Below are 14,684 nucleotides of genomic sequence, written 5' to 3'. Positions count from 1 at the left end.
AGGCCCAGGGCCCAGTCAATTTTGGTGACCTTCACATAATTTGTAGGGTCACGACGACACTATCAAGATTTCAGATGTTAACAGCAAGATATTTTAAGAACGGTTCACTGGATTTTCTTCATAGACTTTCAAGACCTCCCTTGCATGTTTTTCAATAAGCAATTTCTTTAGTACTAGTTTTGCATATTTCATACACTATGACATTCATGTCAAGGTCAAAGTCAGTCTTGAAAATATGTGTGTGGTTGAACAACTAAAGAGCAAGATAATGTTTTTGTTGACATTTAACTTCATCTTAAACTTTCATTACTTTATAAGTTTGATTTGATAATTTGTGGCGGGGTATTATGTCACCTTAGTGACAATGCTTGTGTTCTCTTTGAAAATATCCCTAAAACGTACATATATGTCTCAAAATGAATTTTAAAACATATTCTCTGAAAATTTCAATTTTTTTACTTTTTACCCCAAAATAGGACTTCAGATAACATTATTTGACTTTTCTAATTCATCTGTTGGTAGGACATTTTTCCGTTTTGAAAATATATATAAAATGGTAAATTTGTGTCTCAATATGAGATGTTTAAAATTATTTACTGAAGATTTCGATTTTTAAACTTTTTAACCCCCAAAATAGGACCTAGCATCATATTTCAAGGGAGGACTTTTTTATACTCATTAGTTATAACTTAAACAAGTTGAAACCGCTCAAATCATTTCTGTACCAATTATTTGGAGGTTTTGTCACATTATGACTGGACTAAATACTTACCAGTCTTATCAGTGGTCTTATCACTATGTCATCCTTTTGAGCCTTTTCATGCGGAAAGGATCTTTGTCAGAACTATCATGGAAGAATGTTTTCTTCATGGCATTAAGGGGGTGCAGGTGCCAATATATTTGTACCATGTTTTACACCAAATTTGATTGACATTTATGAGGTCAGACCACTACCAGAACAACTGTCACAACCGATCGTACGTTATTTGTTTTAACTCAGACTTTAGGTTGGTTGATGTGAACCCAGAAACATTTCATGCTGCTTTTTGTGAATGTAACACCTCAAATGGTAGACTTCAACTTTAACAGAAAGCAGGTTATATCTAGCCAGGAATACAACATTGTTTCACAATAGAGTGGACAGTATATAAAACTGATAATAACGTCATTATGATGCAGACTACACAATGAGCAAGGTTTATCTATTCAGGAATAAAATTCCAGTTAAAAACAGACATTGCAAAAAGATGTCTGAAATTTTGCTATGCATTAAAAACAGTAAATTTTACCGATTTCTAGCATACACGGATAAAATCACTGTGTGACCGATTTTAGATATGTGGTCAGTGTGTGTGAACAAAATATACTGCCAGATATCAAAATGAAATAAGTATATATCAATCGGATTTGTGGCTTATGTATAATGTTATGCATTCAATATCAAATTGGCTTTCCATTAATGGTGAAAATGTATTTTCCCCGGGTTCAATTCCCCACATGGGTACTATGTGTAAAGCCCATTTCTGGTGTCCCCCACCATGATATTGCTGGAATATTGGCGGTAAAACCACACTCACTCACTCATTATACATCATGTTTTGTCCATAAAACAACATTGTCAAATGGCATAAACAAGAAAATTCCTATTCAAAATGTGTGCATGTACATTTAAAAAAAACTATCAATAATTTTTCAAATAAATGATATCAATTTTACTTATAAGGTTAAATTAAATTGCTGTATATTATAACCTGTTAATGTAAAAGGACAATATTGAATATCGCAGATCATAAGAACTAAAGTACATGTTGCAGTTATGCCTATATTTCATCTTCCAACAATAGTGTAAAGGTTAAAGATATGAATTACTGGGCTAATTGTGTCAATTTCTTATGCAAAAACTTTCAAACTGTTATTCAACTGACCTTCACCCCAAAGAAATTACAAAATATGTGCAATAATTATGACAAGTGACATGCCAACCAATGGCTGGGCAGAAACTTAGTCTGAAGTTAGCAGCAGGTTCGTTTTTTGAATAACGAATAAGATTGCTAGCAGCAGGTTCGTTATTCACTATATGCACATTATATCTATCAAATATAAGATAATCTATATCCAAACAACTGTTTAGGTATTCAGCACTTCTGAATAACGAAAAGCTAAGCAGCACCAGGTTTCTTATTCAGTTTATGTCTCCAAACAACTGTTTTTGAACAGGACTTTATAACAATGAAACACTATCCAACCCTGGTTTAGTTATTCAGACTTGGGACAACAAATTTGAGACACAGTGTTTTCAATTGGTTTTTTTCCATTTTCGTTATTTGTTCTCGAATAATGAAAACATCCCAGCAGTGGATTTGTTCAAACTCTGTATGTTTAGAACCACATTAAGTCATTCAATGACTCATTAAATGTTTGAAAGTAGGGAGTGTCATATACTTACCGTCGTTACTCAGTGGAAAACGTATCTCCTCTTTTTGACGCCAACATTAAACAGCATAGATGCTAAGTTGATGACTTTCGCAGTATTAATAAATGATCAGGCGTCTAAAAGAGCATATTTGGTAATCTGTCTTCCTGCTTCTGCTTCCTAATTCTCACATCTGAACAAGACCTAAATTTCCAACATCTGTAGCTAGCTGATATTATCAGTTATAACAGGGAGAAGGAGGCTTATGGTTTATGTGTATCACTGATCCTGGTCGATGAGCCACTCTGTAATAGTGCAAACTGCTCCTCTCCATGGTTCACTATAATATAGTAAAACAGTTTAATGCATATGTGAATGAATTACAACATATTAGAGGCAGATTTTAAAATTATCTTAATATACTTGAACACAGACTATGTTTCAAAGCATAAACATTGTCACTTACCACATCTGTACTTCTCTCCTGAAGTTCATGTAGATTGAGTGTCCTATAATGCCTACCCAGAAAATTTGACAATTCTGTTTGAATTAATCAAATAATTGTTATGTGAAGACTTTTAATTTCATAATTTTTCCTACAAGACTCTTCCCATGCATATTCTAAAAATATTGAGCCAATGTTTGCAATGAATTGGTGAATGGATGTCTAAAAATTTGAGAGAATACAACACATTGTAAAATCTGATTTTTTCTTTGTTTTCATTTCAAACAGGCACAGCCAGATGAGCACCGTGTTCATATTCACACCCAATATATTTCGTTTGATTTCGACTGATCGGGAAGTGGCTGCTGCATTCGGGTATTATCACCTCACAATTCTAAGGCTGCGTCAGCGATTCCAGAATACTGGCACAACTAGAGACAGACCCAGAAGTGGGAGGCCACCAGTTACAACCACTTCCCGATCAGTCAACCCAGTCTGCAGCATTCCAATGGCCCTCTCCCACTCTTCTGCTGTTAATTTAGGCATTGTAGTGAATGTATGGTGTGAAATGATAAATCTAGGGGCCTTATATACCCGTTTCCAACAGTTTTCACGTGCATTTCATGCAAGGTGAAGTTACAATTGGTACGTTTTGGCGTTATGCTTCCTTATACAAGGACAGAAATAGGCAAAATTTTACAGTATCTAAGGGAAAAATTAGTCTTTTCTCGTTTGACGACTCTTCCTAAAACAGTCGAAAGTCATGATGATCCAAAAATTAAACCTCAAGTGTTTGGAATGTGTTTTAAAGAGACAAAAATCCAATTTCAGCATTGAGTCCCTTTTTACGGTAAACAACCATTTTTTCATATCCAAAACCCAACTTTATCACTCTTTGTGAATGTGCATGCATTATCATCATAAACAATATCATTTGGACCCATTTTTAACTTTTTTTTACACTTTTGATTTGAATTTTTACATGACTGAAAATAGGACAATGGACCCCACCTAAACAAACATGTCGATATCCTAATTATCAATGACTTCCTCAGTCTGATGTTTTGACTCAATAGAGTTGCATGATTGGTTGTTAAAACATACCAAACCAAAGTCTTCTATCTGTAACAGAGGTATTCGTACACGTACACTGTATGTAGATTCAATGATGACGAACACTTGTGTGTGGTTTCAGGGATTTATTCGGCGCTGGTTACGTTGGATAAGGAGATCCCCAGTTGGCAGAATTATAACAAAACGCCCTGAATAATAAAATATCCATCAATTAATACATGTCTCCTGTCATAAAATACGTATCATGTTATGCATTCAATATGGTTACAACTATACTATTAATACATCTGATAACTGTCAATCATCCAGATTTAAGTAAAGACATGTACTCTGATTATTACTCACATATATAACAATTATAATTACTAATATTAACAATCACATTCTGAAAACAATACCTCACCTCGTCTCAGGGACGCAGGCAGAATAGTCCAACAGGTACTAAAACATCTGATTCTTAGTGAACCTAAATAAACAAAATATTACCTAAGTATACTGCTAGTATATACAGATATACATCATAAATGGCATTAGCGAACACATAAATAGTTATTTACCCTAATACATACATAAATATGCATATAGAAACTAAACTTTATAATAAACATGCATGATATACATTACTGTATCATGCCAATCATAAAATAGCTAATACATATACTTATACATACTACATGTGCATGATACAAATTAAAGCATCATGATAGTATACTAGTGTACTGGTACACAATACATCATATATTTGTCTAAAATACTAAGCATGCATATATTTATAGACAAACACCTTACATACACTAAATATGATAAAACACTATTCCTTAAAACATGTAATCTAATACACTAAATCCTAATAGCCCTACTATACATGTAATACTAAAAGATCTAACTTAACTTACCCCATAATGTGCTGGTGCTGTGCAGGTATTGCAAGTCTCAAGGAGAAAATGTATACTGCCACAAATGAAAGGCAGTAGAAGGCTTTAAATATGATGAGAAGCTGAAACCTTTGAAACAATAGGAACCTTGACAACAGGCCAATGCAGAGATTGAACCTGACACAGATCACTTAACCTTAACAATAGACCCCAAGCTAGCTTACCAGTGAGTTAGTTGAACAGTGCAAGTGTTAGTGTTAACACAGGCCAGTTTGATAATGATAAAGTTTTATACCTAAGTTTAAAATAATGAAGTTTAACACATTAAAAATGACATTTATTTACACACTGTTACATTCTCCTCTCCCAAGGAAAATATTGTCTCGATATTTACAGTCAGTCCGTGGAGCCAGTCACAAGATCTAGCATGGCTCTGTATGCATCTTTCGGCAGGTTCTGCAGGAGTCCATCTTCTGCCAAGTTCTTCAAGAAAATAGCTCGCTGCTGCCAGTCATTTCTTGCTGATGTTGTTGGAACTTGACTCATGCAATACTCTCCGCTGGTCTGCCAAGATGGAGGCTGATGTCGTCTTCCCGAACGCCTAGGCGGTGGAGTTGGTAGAACTCTCCTGGGACGCCGACGTGGGCTGATGTTCTGTTCCTCTTGTTCTTCATGTTCCTCAATCACTGGTTGGGAACTTTCATCAGCTGTAGGCTCACCTCCTGTTCCCCTCCTGAACCATGGTATCAGTGGAATCTTCTGATTCTTCTGGTCCATTGGGAACTTCATCTTCAGGCGGTGGATCAGCATCTGTAGGAACACTGGTCACTGAAGATTCTTTGGTGAGTTCAACAGGCTGCACCTTGACCTCAATAGAATAGATCTCGGACTCACTGTCAGGCTCAGATAAGGTCGACTCATCAGGTTGCTCAGCAGTCGGATCTTCCTTCTGTTTCTTCTCTGGTGGTGGAACAGGTGGAACATCATTTGGCTTGTCCGGTGTGGGTAGTAGTGAGCCAACTGGCAGTAACAGATTCCTATGTAGTGTCCTCGAACGGCCTTGTCCATCTTCCCTCTGAACACAGTACACAGGGATTTCAGGATTGAGTTGATCCAGCACTACATAGACATCTTCCTCCCATTTATCTGCCAGTTTGTGCTTCCCATCAAAAGCAAGCTACTTTACTAAAACCCGGTCGCCAACACTGAGAGTAGCTCCTCTAATCTTGATGTCATACTTCCCCTTTTGTCTGCTTCTTGCCTTGTCAGCTGCTTCTGTTGCCAACTTGTAGGAATCTGCCAGACATTGTCGCAACTCCTTGATGTAAGCTGTTTTGGATTGCTGTCCAGCTGGGGCACCTATTCCAAAAGCTACGTCAACAGGTAAGCGGGGTTGTCTTCCAAACATCAAGAAAAAGGGACTCTCCTTGGTGGAATCATGTCTAGTGGCGTTGTAGGCGTGGACCAATGGTGCTACATGGGACTTCCAGTTGGTCTTCTTGGATGACTTCAGGGAACCGAGCATGCTGATAAGGGTGCGATTAAACCGTTCACACATCCCGTTCCCTTGGGGGTGATATGGTGTGGTTCTACTTTTCTCGATCCCTGCTAACTTGCACAATTCCTTGATCAGGTTGCTTTCAAAGTTGGCTCCTTGATCTGAGTGTAACCTGAGAGGAAAACCATAGTGGACGAAGAAATTGTTGAATAGGACTTCTGCGGTGGTCTTAGCAGTCATGTTCCTTGTTGGGTAGGCCTGGGCATATCTCGTGAAGTGGTCCATCAGAACAAGAATATGCTGGTATCCCCCTCTTGACATCTCCAAGGTCAGGAAGTCGATGCACACAAGCTCAAGCGGCTGGTAAGTTGCGATGGATTCTAGTGGGGCTTTGCCTTCTGTTGTTGTTCTTTGGAGACATCTGTCACAGTTCTTTATCCACTTGTCCACATCTTTAGCCATCCCTGGCCAGTAGAATCTTTCCCTGCAGAGTGTAACTGTCCTGTCTCTACCAAGATGGCCAATATCGTCATGAAGTCCACTGAGGGCTCTTTCGATGAAATCCTTTGGTAGCACCAGCTGCTTCTTCTCTTCACCATCAGATGTTGTTATCCGGTAGAGCACTCCTTGTTGTAGCTGCAGGTGTTGTAATTCTCTGGCCAGACCTATGGGAATGTCCTCTGGGATCTTTCCATGATGAAGGCTTGTGATGACTCTATATAACACTGGATCTCGATTCTGGGCCTTCCTCCAATCTCTCAGTGTCATACTGGTAAGATTTCCTCTGGGTCCGTTCTCTGGGTCTTCGATCACCTCTGCAGCGAGACATAAGCTCTCTATGTAGTTGTTGGCTTGACAACTACCACAAATAGCCTTTATACTGCTGGCAGCAATCTTTGCAGTCTCCTGCTGTGGCAATCTTGAAAGGGCATCAGCATCAGAATTTTCCTTGCCTGGACGGTACTTGATGTCGAAATTAAAGGAAGCCAGTGCTGCGAGCCATCTGTGTCCAGTAGCATCCAACTTGGCTGTCGTCAGGACATAGGTGAGAGGGTTATTGTCTGTCAGGACGGAGAAGTTGTGTCCAAAGAGATAATCATAGAACTTCTCTGTGACAGCCCATTTCAAAGCCAGGAACTCCAGTTTATGCGCAGGATAGTTCTTTTCTGCCTTGTTAAGTCCTCGACTTGCATAAGCAATGACCCTCTTGTGTCCATTCTGTACTTGGTAAAGCACTGCTCCCAGTCCTTGTGCGCTGGCATCTGTATGCAGTTCAAAGGGTAGGGCATAATCTGCATATCCGAGAACAGGTGGTGACGACAGTATATCTTTCAGTTGTTGGAATGCTGCTGACTGTTCTTGACCCCAAGTCCATTTTGTCTTTGATTCTGTAGTCTTCTTGTATCGACCTTTCTTTTTCACTGTAGGAGGCAACAAATCAGATAGAGGACGGGCGATACAAGAGAAGTTCTGGACATACTTCCTGTAGTATCCAGCAAATCCAAGAAATTGACGCAGATCTTCAGGATTCTTTGGTGTTGGCCAGTTCACAATCTTCTCTATCTTGGCAGGATCGGTCTGGATTCCTTCAGCAGAGACAATGTGTCCAACGAACTTGGCCTGTTCTTGAAAGAAATCACATTTCTTGGCAGCTAGCTTCAACCCACTCTCCCTGAGGCGTTGAAAAATCCTCTCCAGACGACACAGATGCTCCTCAAACGTGTCAGAAAATACAATAAGGTCGTCCAGATAAATCATACATATTTCCAGGTGAAGTTCTCCCAGCATATGTTCCATCTGTCGTTGGTACGTAGCTGGTGCATTTACAAGTCCAAATGGCAAACGATTGAACTCATAAAACCCCAGTGGGCCGACTGTGAATGCTGTTCTTGCCTTGTGGTCTTCCTCAACGTCAATCTGATGATATCCGGACTTCATATCCAGCACGGTGAAGAATTTGGAACCTGCAAGACGATCAAAGATTTCTTCAATGCGAGGCAGAGCATAGGCATCTTTAATAGTTCGTCGATTTAATGATCTAAAGTCCACACACATCCTTAAAGATCCATTTTTCTTGCGGACAAGAACAACATTCGAGGCCCAGGGACTGTAAGAGCGTCTTATAATACCACAAGCTAATAGTTCATGTAAATGGTCTTTCACTTCCTGGAACATAGATGGTGGTATGCGCCGGTGTCGCTCTTTAAATGGTGTGGTGTCTGTCAACTCTATTCTGTGTTTCACTTCGGTGTAGTGGCCAATGTCCAAGTCTCCGGTGGAAAATACATCACTGTACTGTAAGAGTAGTTCTTCACCTCTCTTCTTTTGTTCCTCGGTGACTTTGGGAGATATCTTTACCTTGTCCAGTGGATGTTGTTTCTCTTCAGCAGCTACTTGCTCCAAGTCAATAGGGACTATCTTCTCTATCTGGACAGGCTGTATCTCACAAATGATGGCCCTAGGGGAGACAACCATAGTCTGATTTGTGAGATTGGCCACTTGCACGGGAACTTCTATCATCCTCTTGTGTTGATAGCGGAATAAAGCAGGAGCTATCTCCAGTCCAGGTGGTATAGCAGACTTCTTACTTGGCTGGAGCATGACACATGTATCTCTATAGGTTGTCTGAAGGATCCTAACGTCTGCCCCTTGACATTGGTCCTCTCCCATTTAAATGACCTCGCCTCAAATGATCCACTCTGACCCGACATCCTAGTTGAATGTGACCGTATTGCCCACACCGATAACACTGAACTCCAGATTCCAATGCCGCATGCTCATAGTTCTGTGACGAGTTCCCATGCTGAAGTTCCTGTGGGTGTGGTTGTGATTGGGGCATCTGTTGGGGTGGCATCTGGTTCATCCGTTGCTCCATGCGATCAATCTTTGCTGATAGCTTGTTGATGACTCCCAAAAGATTAGAAACATCAGATGCAGGCTGAGATGGAGCAGACATCTTGGCTGGGACGGGTTTCTTCTGCAACTCTAGATTCCTCTGTTCATGGTCATACTCCAGTCTTCGTATGGCAACTCGCAGCTGATCAAAGTCCTGTATGGCATCGAACTTGTGACCTGACGAGTCCTTAAGCTCTTGGCGTAATCCTGACCAAAACACAGTCCGAAGAACTGAAGTAGCCCTATCTTGCTGAATCTGACCCTGCATTACAAGTCTATCAAGCATATCCTCAAGGCGACAACCCCATGTCGTGGCATCCTCCTGAATTCCTTGACGAGCACTATAGAACTGAGCCATGAGGGCTTCTCCTTGCTCAGTGATTGAAGAACTATACACGCTCTTGAGTTTAGCTAATATAGTAGTGAGTGAAGCAGAGTGACCTAATCGCATAACAATGCGAGCTGCATCGCCTCTCAAGGCTTTCCCAAGTGCTTGCTTTATCTCTTCTTCAGAATGTGAATGAGAATCAATTAAACCTTCGATCTCATAACACCAAACATCAAAAGGTGATTCGGATTTGGCATTAGGATCACCAGAAAAAAGAAGAAAACCTTGGAGGTTGTTTCAGATTAACTGAACTAAACAGCCCTTGGGCTGGCGGACCTGCTACTTGACCGGAATCATTAGATTCATTGGATTGAGGGTTGGCCGCTGCTCCCTGAGATTCCTGAATGGAAACCATAGCTGTTACCCTTTCACGTAACTCATCTTCAGTTTTACACTTAGGTTTAACACCTAACTTTTCAAAACTTGCAATGGCCAACTCTTCAGCAGAAAGTTTAGACATGACTAAGTGTGGTATGAAGCAAACATATGCACGATAATATTTACCAAGTGCAGATGCTGCGCTCCTAAGTCATAACTCTTGAAAATGGGAGATAGGTTGCATAAATGGGAGATGGGCTGCATGTATGCAGGTAACTAAACTTGAAATGTAGTTTAGGTTTACATATTAAATGTTGAATGTTTAACTTACATTTAATTTATGTTTAATGGATAGATATTAGAAACTAACTTGGTGCTATAATAAATAAGTTAGTAACCTAATACCCAAACTTACCAGGATACCTCGACCAAAATGACAAATAATTCCAACCATTGACACACAAGACCAAAGGCAGATAGGACAGGAATACTAAGTGGTGCAGTGTTAACCCAATACTTACCTGCCTGATTTAAACTAAAGTAGGGCTTAACGAAACGTACTAACTAATTAGCTAAACAACTTATGCATCTGATTTATGGATAAATTAAGACTCTAAGTGTAACTCGCCAATATACTCTTTTACGGTATATGCCAAGTAAAATAACTAAACCGTAGGCACTTAACTAACTAAATAGTTATACACTCAAGATCTAATTCAGTAACTAACTTAACTAAACAGTTTACAGATCTAAACTAACTTAACTAAACAGTTTACAGATCTAAACTAACTTAACTAAACAGTTTGCAGGTCTAAACTAACTTGCTAAACAGTTTGCAGGTCTAAACTAACTTGCTAGCTAGCAAACTAAACTAACTAAGCTCAGCTATCACACATAACAGGATGTAACATATCGAGTTGCAAACTGGCACAGTCTTCCATACTGATGACACAGTTATACTGATGTAGCACACATACAAATCTGTGACACAGCACAGCTAATATCAGAAATGGTACCATAATATTGTCCATGGATTCACACATGATGAGATGTCGAATTTATCAGCTTGCAGGGGGGATCCAACAGTCTGTATGCATGGTTATCACATGGTCATATGAGTCACATAGATACAAAGTGTCACTTTTCACTTGAGGCAATTATCAATGGGGTACTATAGGCTAGCACAATTACCTATAGCATGATGAGACGATCACTCACACTTATGGGGTTCCAACGTAGGGTGACGTTACTCCCGGGATGTCCTCAAACCAGTCCGAAATCCAATCCCACCAGGGATGCCATTGTAACAGAGGTATTCGCATTACCGCATTACACTGTATGTAGATTCAATGATGACGAACACTTGTGTGTGGTTTCAGGGATTTATTCGGCGCTGGTTATGTTGGATAAGGAGATCCCCAGTTGGCAGAATTATAACAAAACGCCCTGAATAATAAAATATCCATCAATTAATACATGTCTCCTGTCATAAAATACGTATCATGTTATGCATTCAATATGGTTACAACTATACTTTTAATACATCTGATAACTGTCAATCATCCAGATTTAAGTAAAGACATGTACTCTGATTATTACTCACATATATAACAATTATAATTACTAATATTTACAATCACATTCTGAAAACAATACCTCACCTCGTCTCAGGGACGCAGGCAGAATAGTCCAACAGGTACTAAAACATCTGATTCTTAGTGAACCTAAATAAACAAAATATTACCTAAGTATACTGCTAGTATATACAGATATACATCATAAATGGCATTAGCGAACACATAAATAGTTATTTACCCTAATACATACATAAATATGCATATAGAAACTAAACCTTATAATAAACATGCATGATATACATTACTGTATCATGCCAATCATAAAATAGCTAATACATATACTTATACATACTACATGTGCATGATACAAATTAAAGCATCATGATAGTATACTAGTGTACTGGTACACAATACATCATATATTTGTCTAAAATACTAAGCATGCATATAGTTATAGACAAACACCTTACATACACTAAATATGATAAAACACTATTCCTTAAAACATGTAATCTAATACACTAAATCCTAATAGCCCTACTATACATGTAATACTAAAAGATCTAACTTAACTTACCCCATAATGTGCTGGTGCTGTGCAGGTATTGCAAGTCTCAAGGAGAAAATGTATACTGCCACAAATGAAAGGCAGTAGAAGGCTTTAAATATGATGAGAAGCTGAAACCTTTGAAACAATAGGAACCTTGACAACAGGCCAATGCAGAGATTGAACCTGACACAGATCACTTAACCTTAACAATAGACCCCAAGCTAGCTTACCAGTGAGTTAGTTGAACAGTGCAAGTGTTAGTGTTAACACAGGCCAGTTTGATAATGATAAAGTTTTATACCTAAGTTTAAAATAATGAAGTTTAACACATTAAAAATGACATTTATTTACACACTGTTACATATCCATATTACATTTTAGGATATTCTAATGTTCAGAGGTGTAACATTTCTTTTGGCGTTCAGTTTATATGTCATGTAATAGGTGTCTCATAACTCAACTTTGCGTAATGTGATTTTGTAAACACTATCCAATATCGCAGAAAGCTCATTTCAGCGTTCGTGTTTGTGTCAATTTCCAAAACATCCCAAATGATTCTTGGTTTATTGTTGATGTTTCAGAATTAACATTGGTTATTTGATGAAAAACAGATATCAGTGATCAATAATATGAGTCAATAACTGATTTTTACATCTTAAAACATACACCTAAAAACGCTTTGAATCATGATTTCGTAATGTGTCCAAAATGGCGATGTTTACGATGTCAATTTTCAGGTCATATTCAGCACTTTTGCTTTGCCTAAGAAGAAAGTGGATGATGTCAACAAGCAGAATATTTCCCACAGAAATCAAAACTGGGAAGTCTATTTGTGTGTGTGAATTGTTTTTAAGTTTATTAGATTATTGAACAGAAGGAACATACATGTCCCTGTGGCATCAAAGGGGGTTATTAGGTACTGAGTTAAAATTATGAGGTTTCCCATGGTTCCTTTAGGGGAATGTTCAGATAACGCTTCGAGGACTACCAGAAAGAAAGACAACACAAAACCTAGGAAATTTTATTCAAGCTGAATCTGAGGATTTAGAAACAAGTTCAGATAATAAGGTAATCAAGTGTAAGAGGAAGTATTCTAAGAATTATTATCATGGTTGATAATGTTCCAAGAAGGTAATATTCACCTCACTGCAAATGTAACTGTGCAGAGTTCTCAGGGTATAATGACCATCACACTCAATGCTGGCCTTCTTGTAATTTGACATGTAATGTGAGATGAGAGACAAAAGTTAGCTCCCCTTATTACCTAAGTAGAAACTAACAGATAGATCTATACTGTTTTCTACATCACTGGAGAGACCTAAAGGAATGTGACTCTCGGTTGTAAATAACTGGTAATGGATGGTATTTCTATTGGCAGAATAATGTTTGATAAGTTTCATGTTTGATATTTATGTTTCAGACACTCGTGTTTCTAGCAGTGGTCTTTATTTGGTGGAGCCAGTGATCACATGTACATATTCTGCTAAAGGTCCTCCAGGGAGGAAGGATGTCTATATTTCATACTTGAGGTGGAATGTTAAAGATAGAGGCAGAAATACCTCGACAACCATACCTCTGTGTTTCCTTGTGTCCATGCAGATTACAACCGTAACTGGTGACCTATCACCTTGGAGACTTTTGGGAAAGGTAGGTGTAGTTCTTTGAATCAGTTTCAACGCAATAGTTGTAGTTCAGGAGTTGCTTTTATTCTTTTCTCTCAAGTGCATCATGATTCATATTTATATTGAAACGTCAATATTTGTAGTTCTAGGCAGATACATATTCAACACAAGTGTCTCTCAAGTTCATCATGATTCATATTCATATTGAAACGACAATATTCTGGATTTCTAGGCAGATTCGGGCCAATTCGACGCAAGTGTCCTTGCTATAGATTGACTGCAATGAAGAAATAAGGGAATCTATAGTTCCATATAATGTTGTCAGTATCGCCGCATTTACATTCTCAACTTCATCAATAAAGATACACTTTTGACAAAGTTTTACATTTCTAACTACCTGCAGTGATGAATAATGTTAGTAAACTTACATGACTACTATTTCAGTAAAAAACCCTTATTACTTGTTAAATTAATGACTTTGAAAGCCCAAATAAAACGAAAACCTGAGAAAATCTATTTTTAGAACTCGTGCAAAGCGAGCGAGTTTTGAATGCAGCAAACAGTATTGAAAACGTGGGATACACAGAAATATCAATAATTCATATTGCAGAAATGCTGCTGATAGCTTCATTACCTATAACACAAAGTGTTGACAAGCAGAAAATGTAAAAGTTACTCATACCGTTTGTAGACCATCTGCTCTCTGACACGCTCACATGGCAAGCAGGCGACATACTGATCACGAATCACATAGCTACCCAAAGTTATCTCCCCTTGACACCCCTAAATGCAACCCGCTAAAATATTTAACGACAAACAAAAGTATAGGCGTTTCTGTCAACCATAACATATTTCATACAAACCCACAAAAACGAAAAAATTCAAAATATATACAGTTTTGGCCGTAACAGTAGGACTCCTACACTTTTAGCCTTTTGGGAAACAAAGTTTCTCTTTTGCTTGTCCAAATTTTATTTATTATTTTATGAGCAGAGTGAGCTTATATCATACCTGACATCTGCTTTACAA

At 38.4% G+C, this 14,684-nt stretch overlaps 1 protein-coding gene and 1 long non-coding RNA gene across 2 annotated transcripts in view; one reads left to right on the top strand and one right to left on the bottom strand.

The window, feature by feature from the left end:
- The window catches only part of LOC124272352 (vascular endothelial growth factor receptor kdr-like), a 462,777-nt gene that overhangs the window by 112,615 nt on the left and 335,478 nt on the right, over positions 1–14,684 (top strand). The window contains exon 5 of the mRNA XM_046707526.1: positions 13,454–13,680. Within this exon, the coding sequence (XP_046563482.1) occupies positions 13,454–13,680 (227 nt within the window). The remainder of the gene's footprint in view (positions 1–13,453; positions 13,681–14,684) is intronic.
- On the bottom strand, positions 4,043–4,515 carry LOC124272353. Its single transcript, XR_006897313.1, has 2 exons — positions 4,336–4,515; positions 4,043–4,120 (listed from the first exon to the last, which is right to left on the bottom strand). It is a non-coding gene; the product is annotated as an uncharacterized LOC124272353 (long non-coding RNA).

The sequence above is a fragment of the Haliotis rubra genome, unplaced genomic scaffold (genome assembly GCF_003918875.1).
Source record: "Haliotis rubra isolate DU_JTF1 unplaced genomic scaffold, ASM391887v1 Scf169, whole genome shotgun sequence".
NCBI lineage: Eukaryota > Metazoa > Mollusca > Gastropoda > Lepetellida > Haliotidae > Haliotis > Haliotis rubra.
The sequence above is the reverse complement of the archived record's forward strand: the minus strand, read 5'-3'. Positions and strand labels throughout refer to the sequence as shown.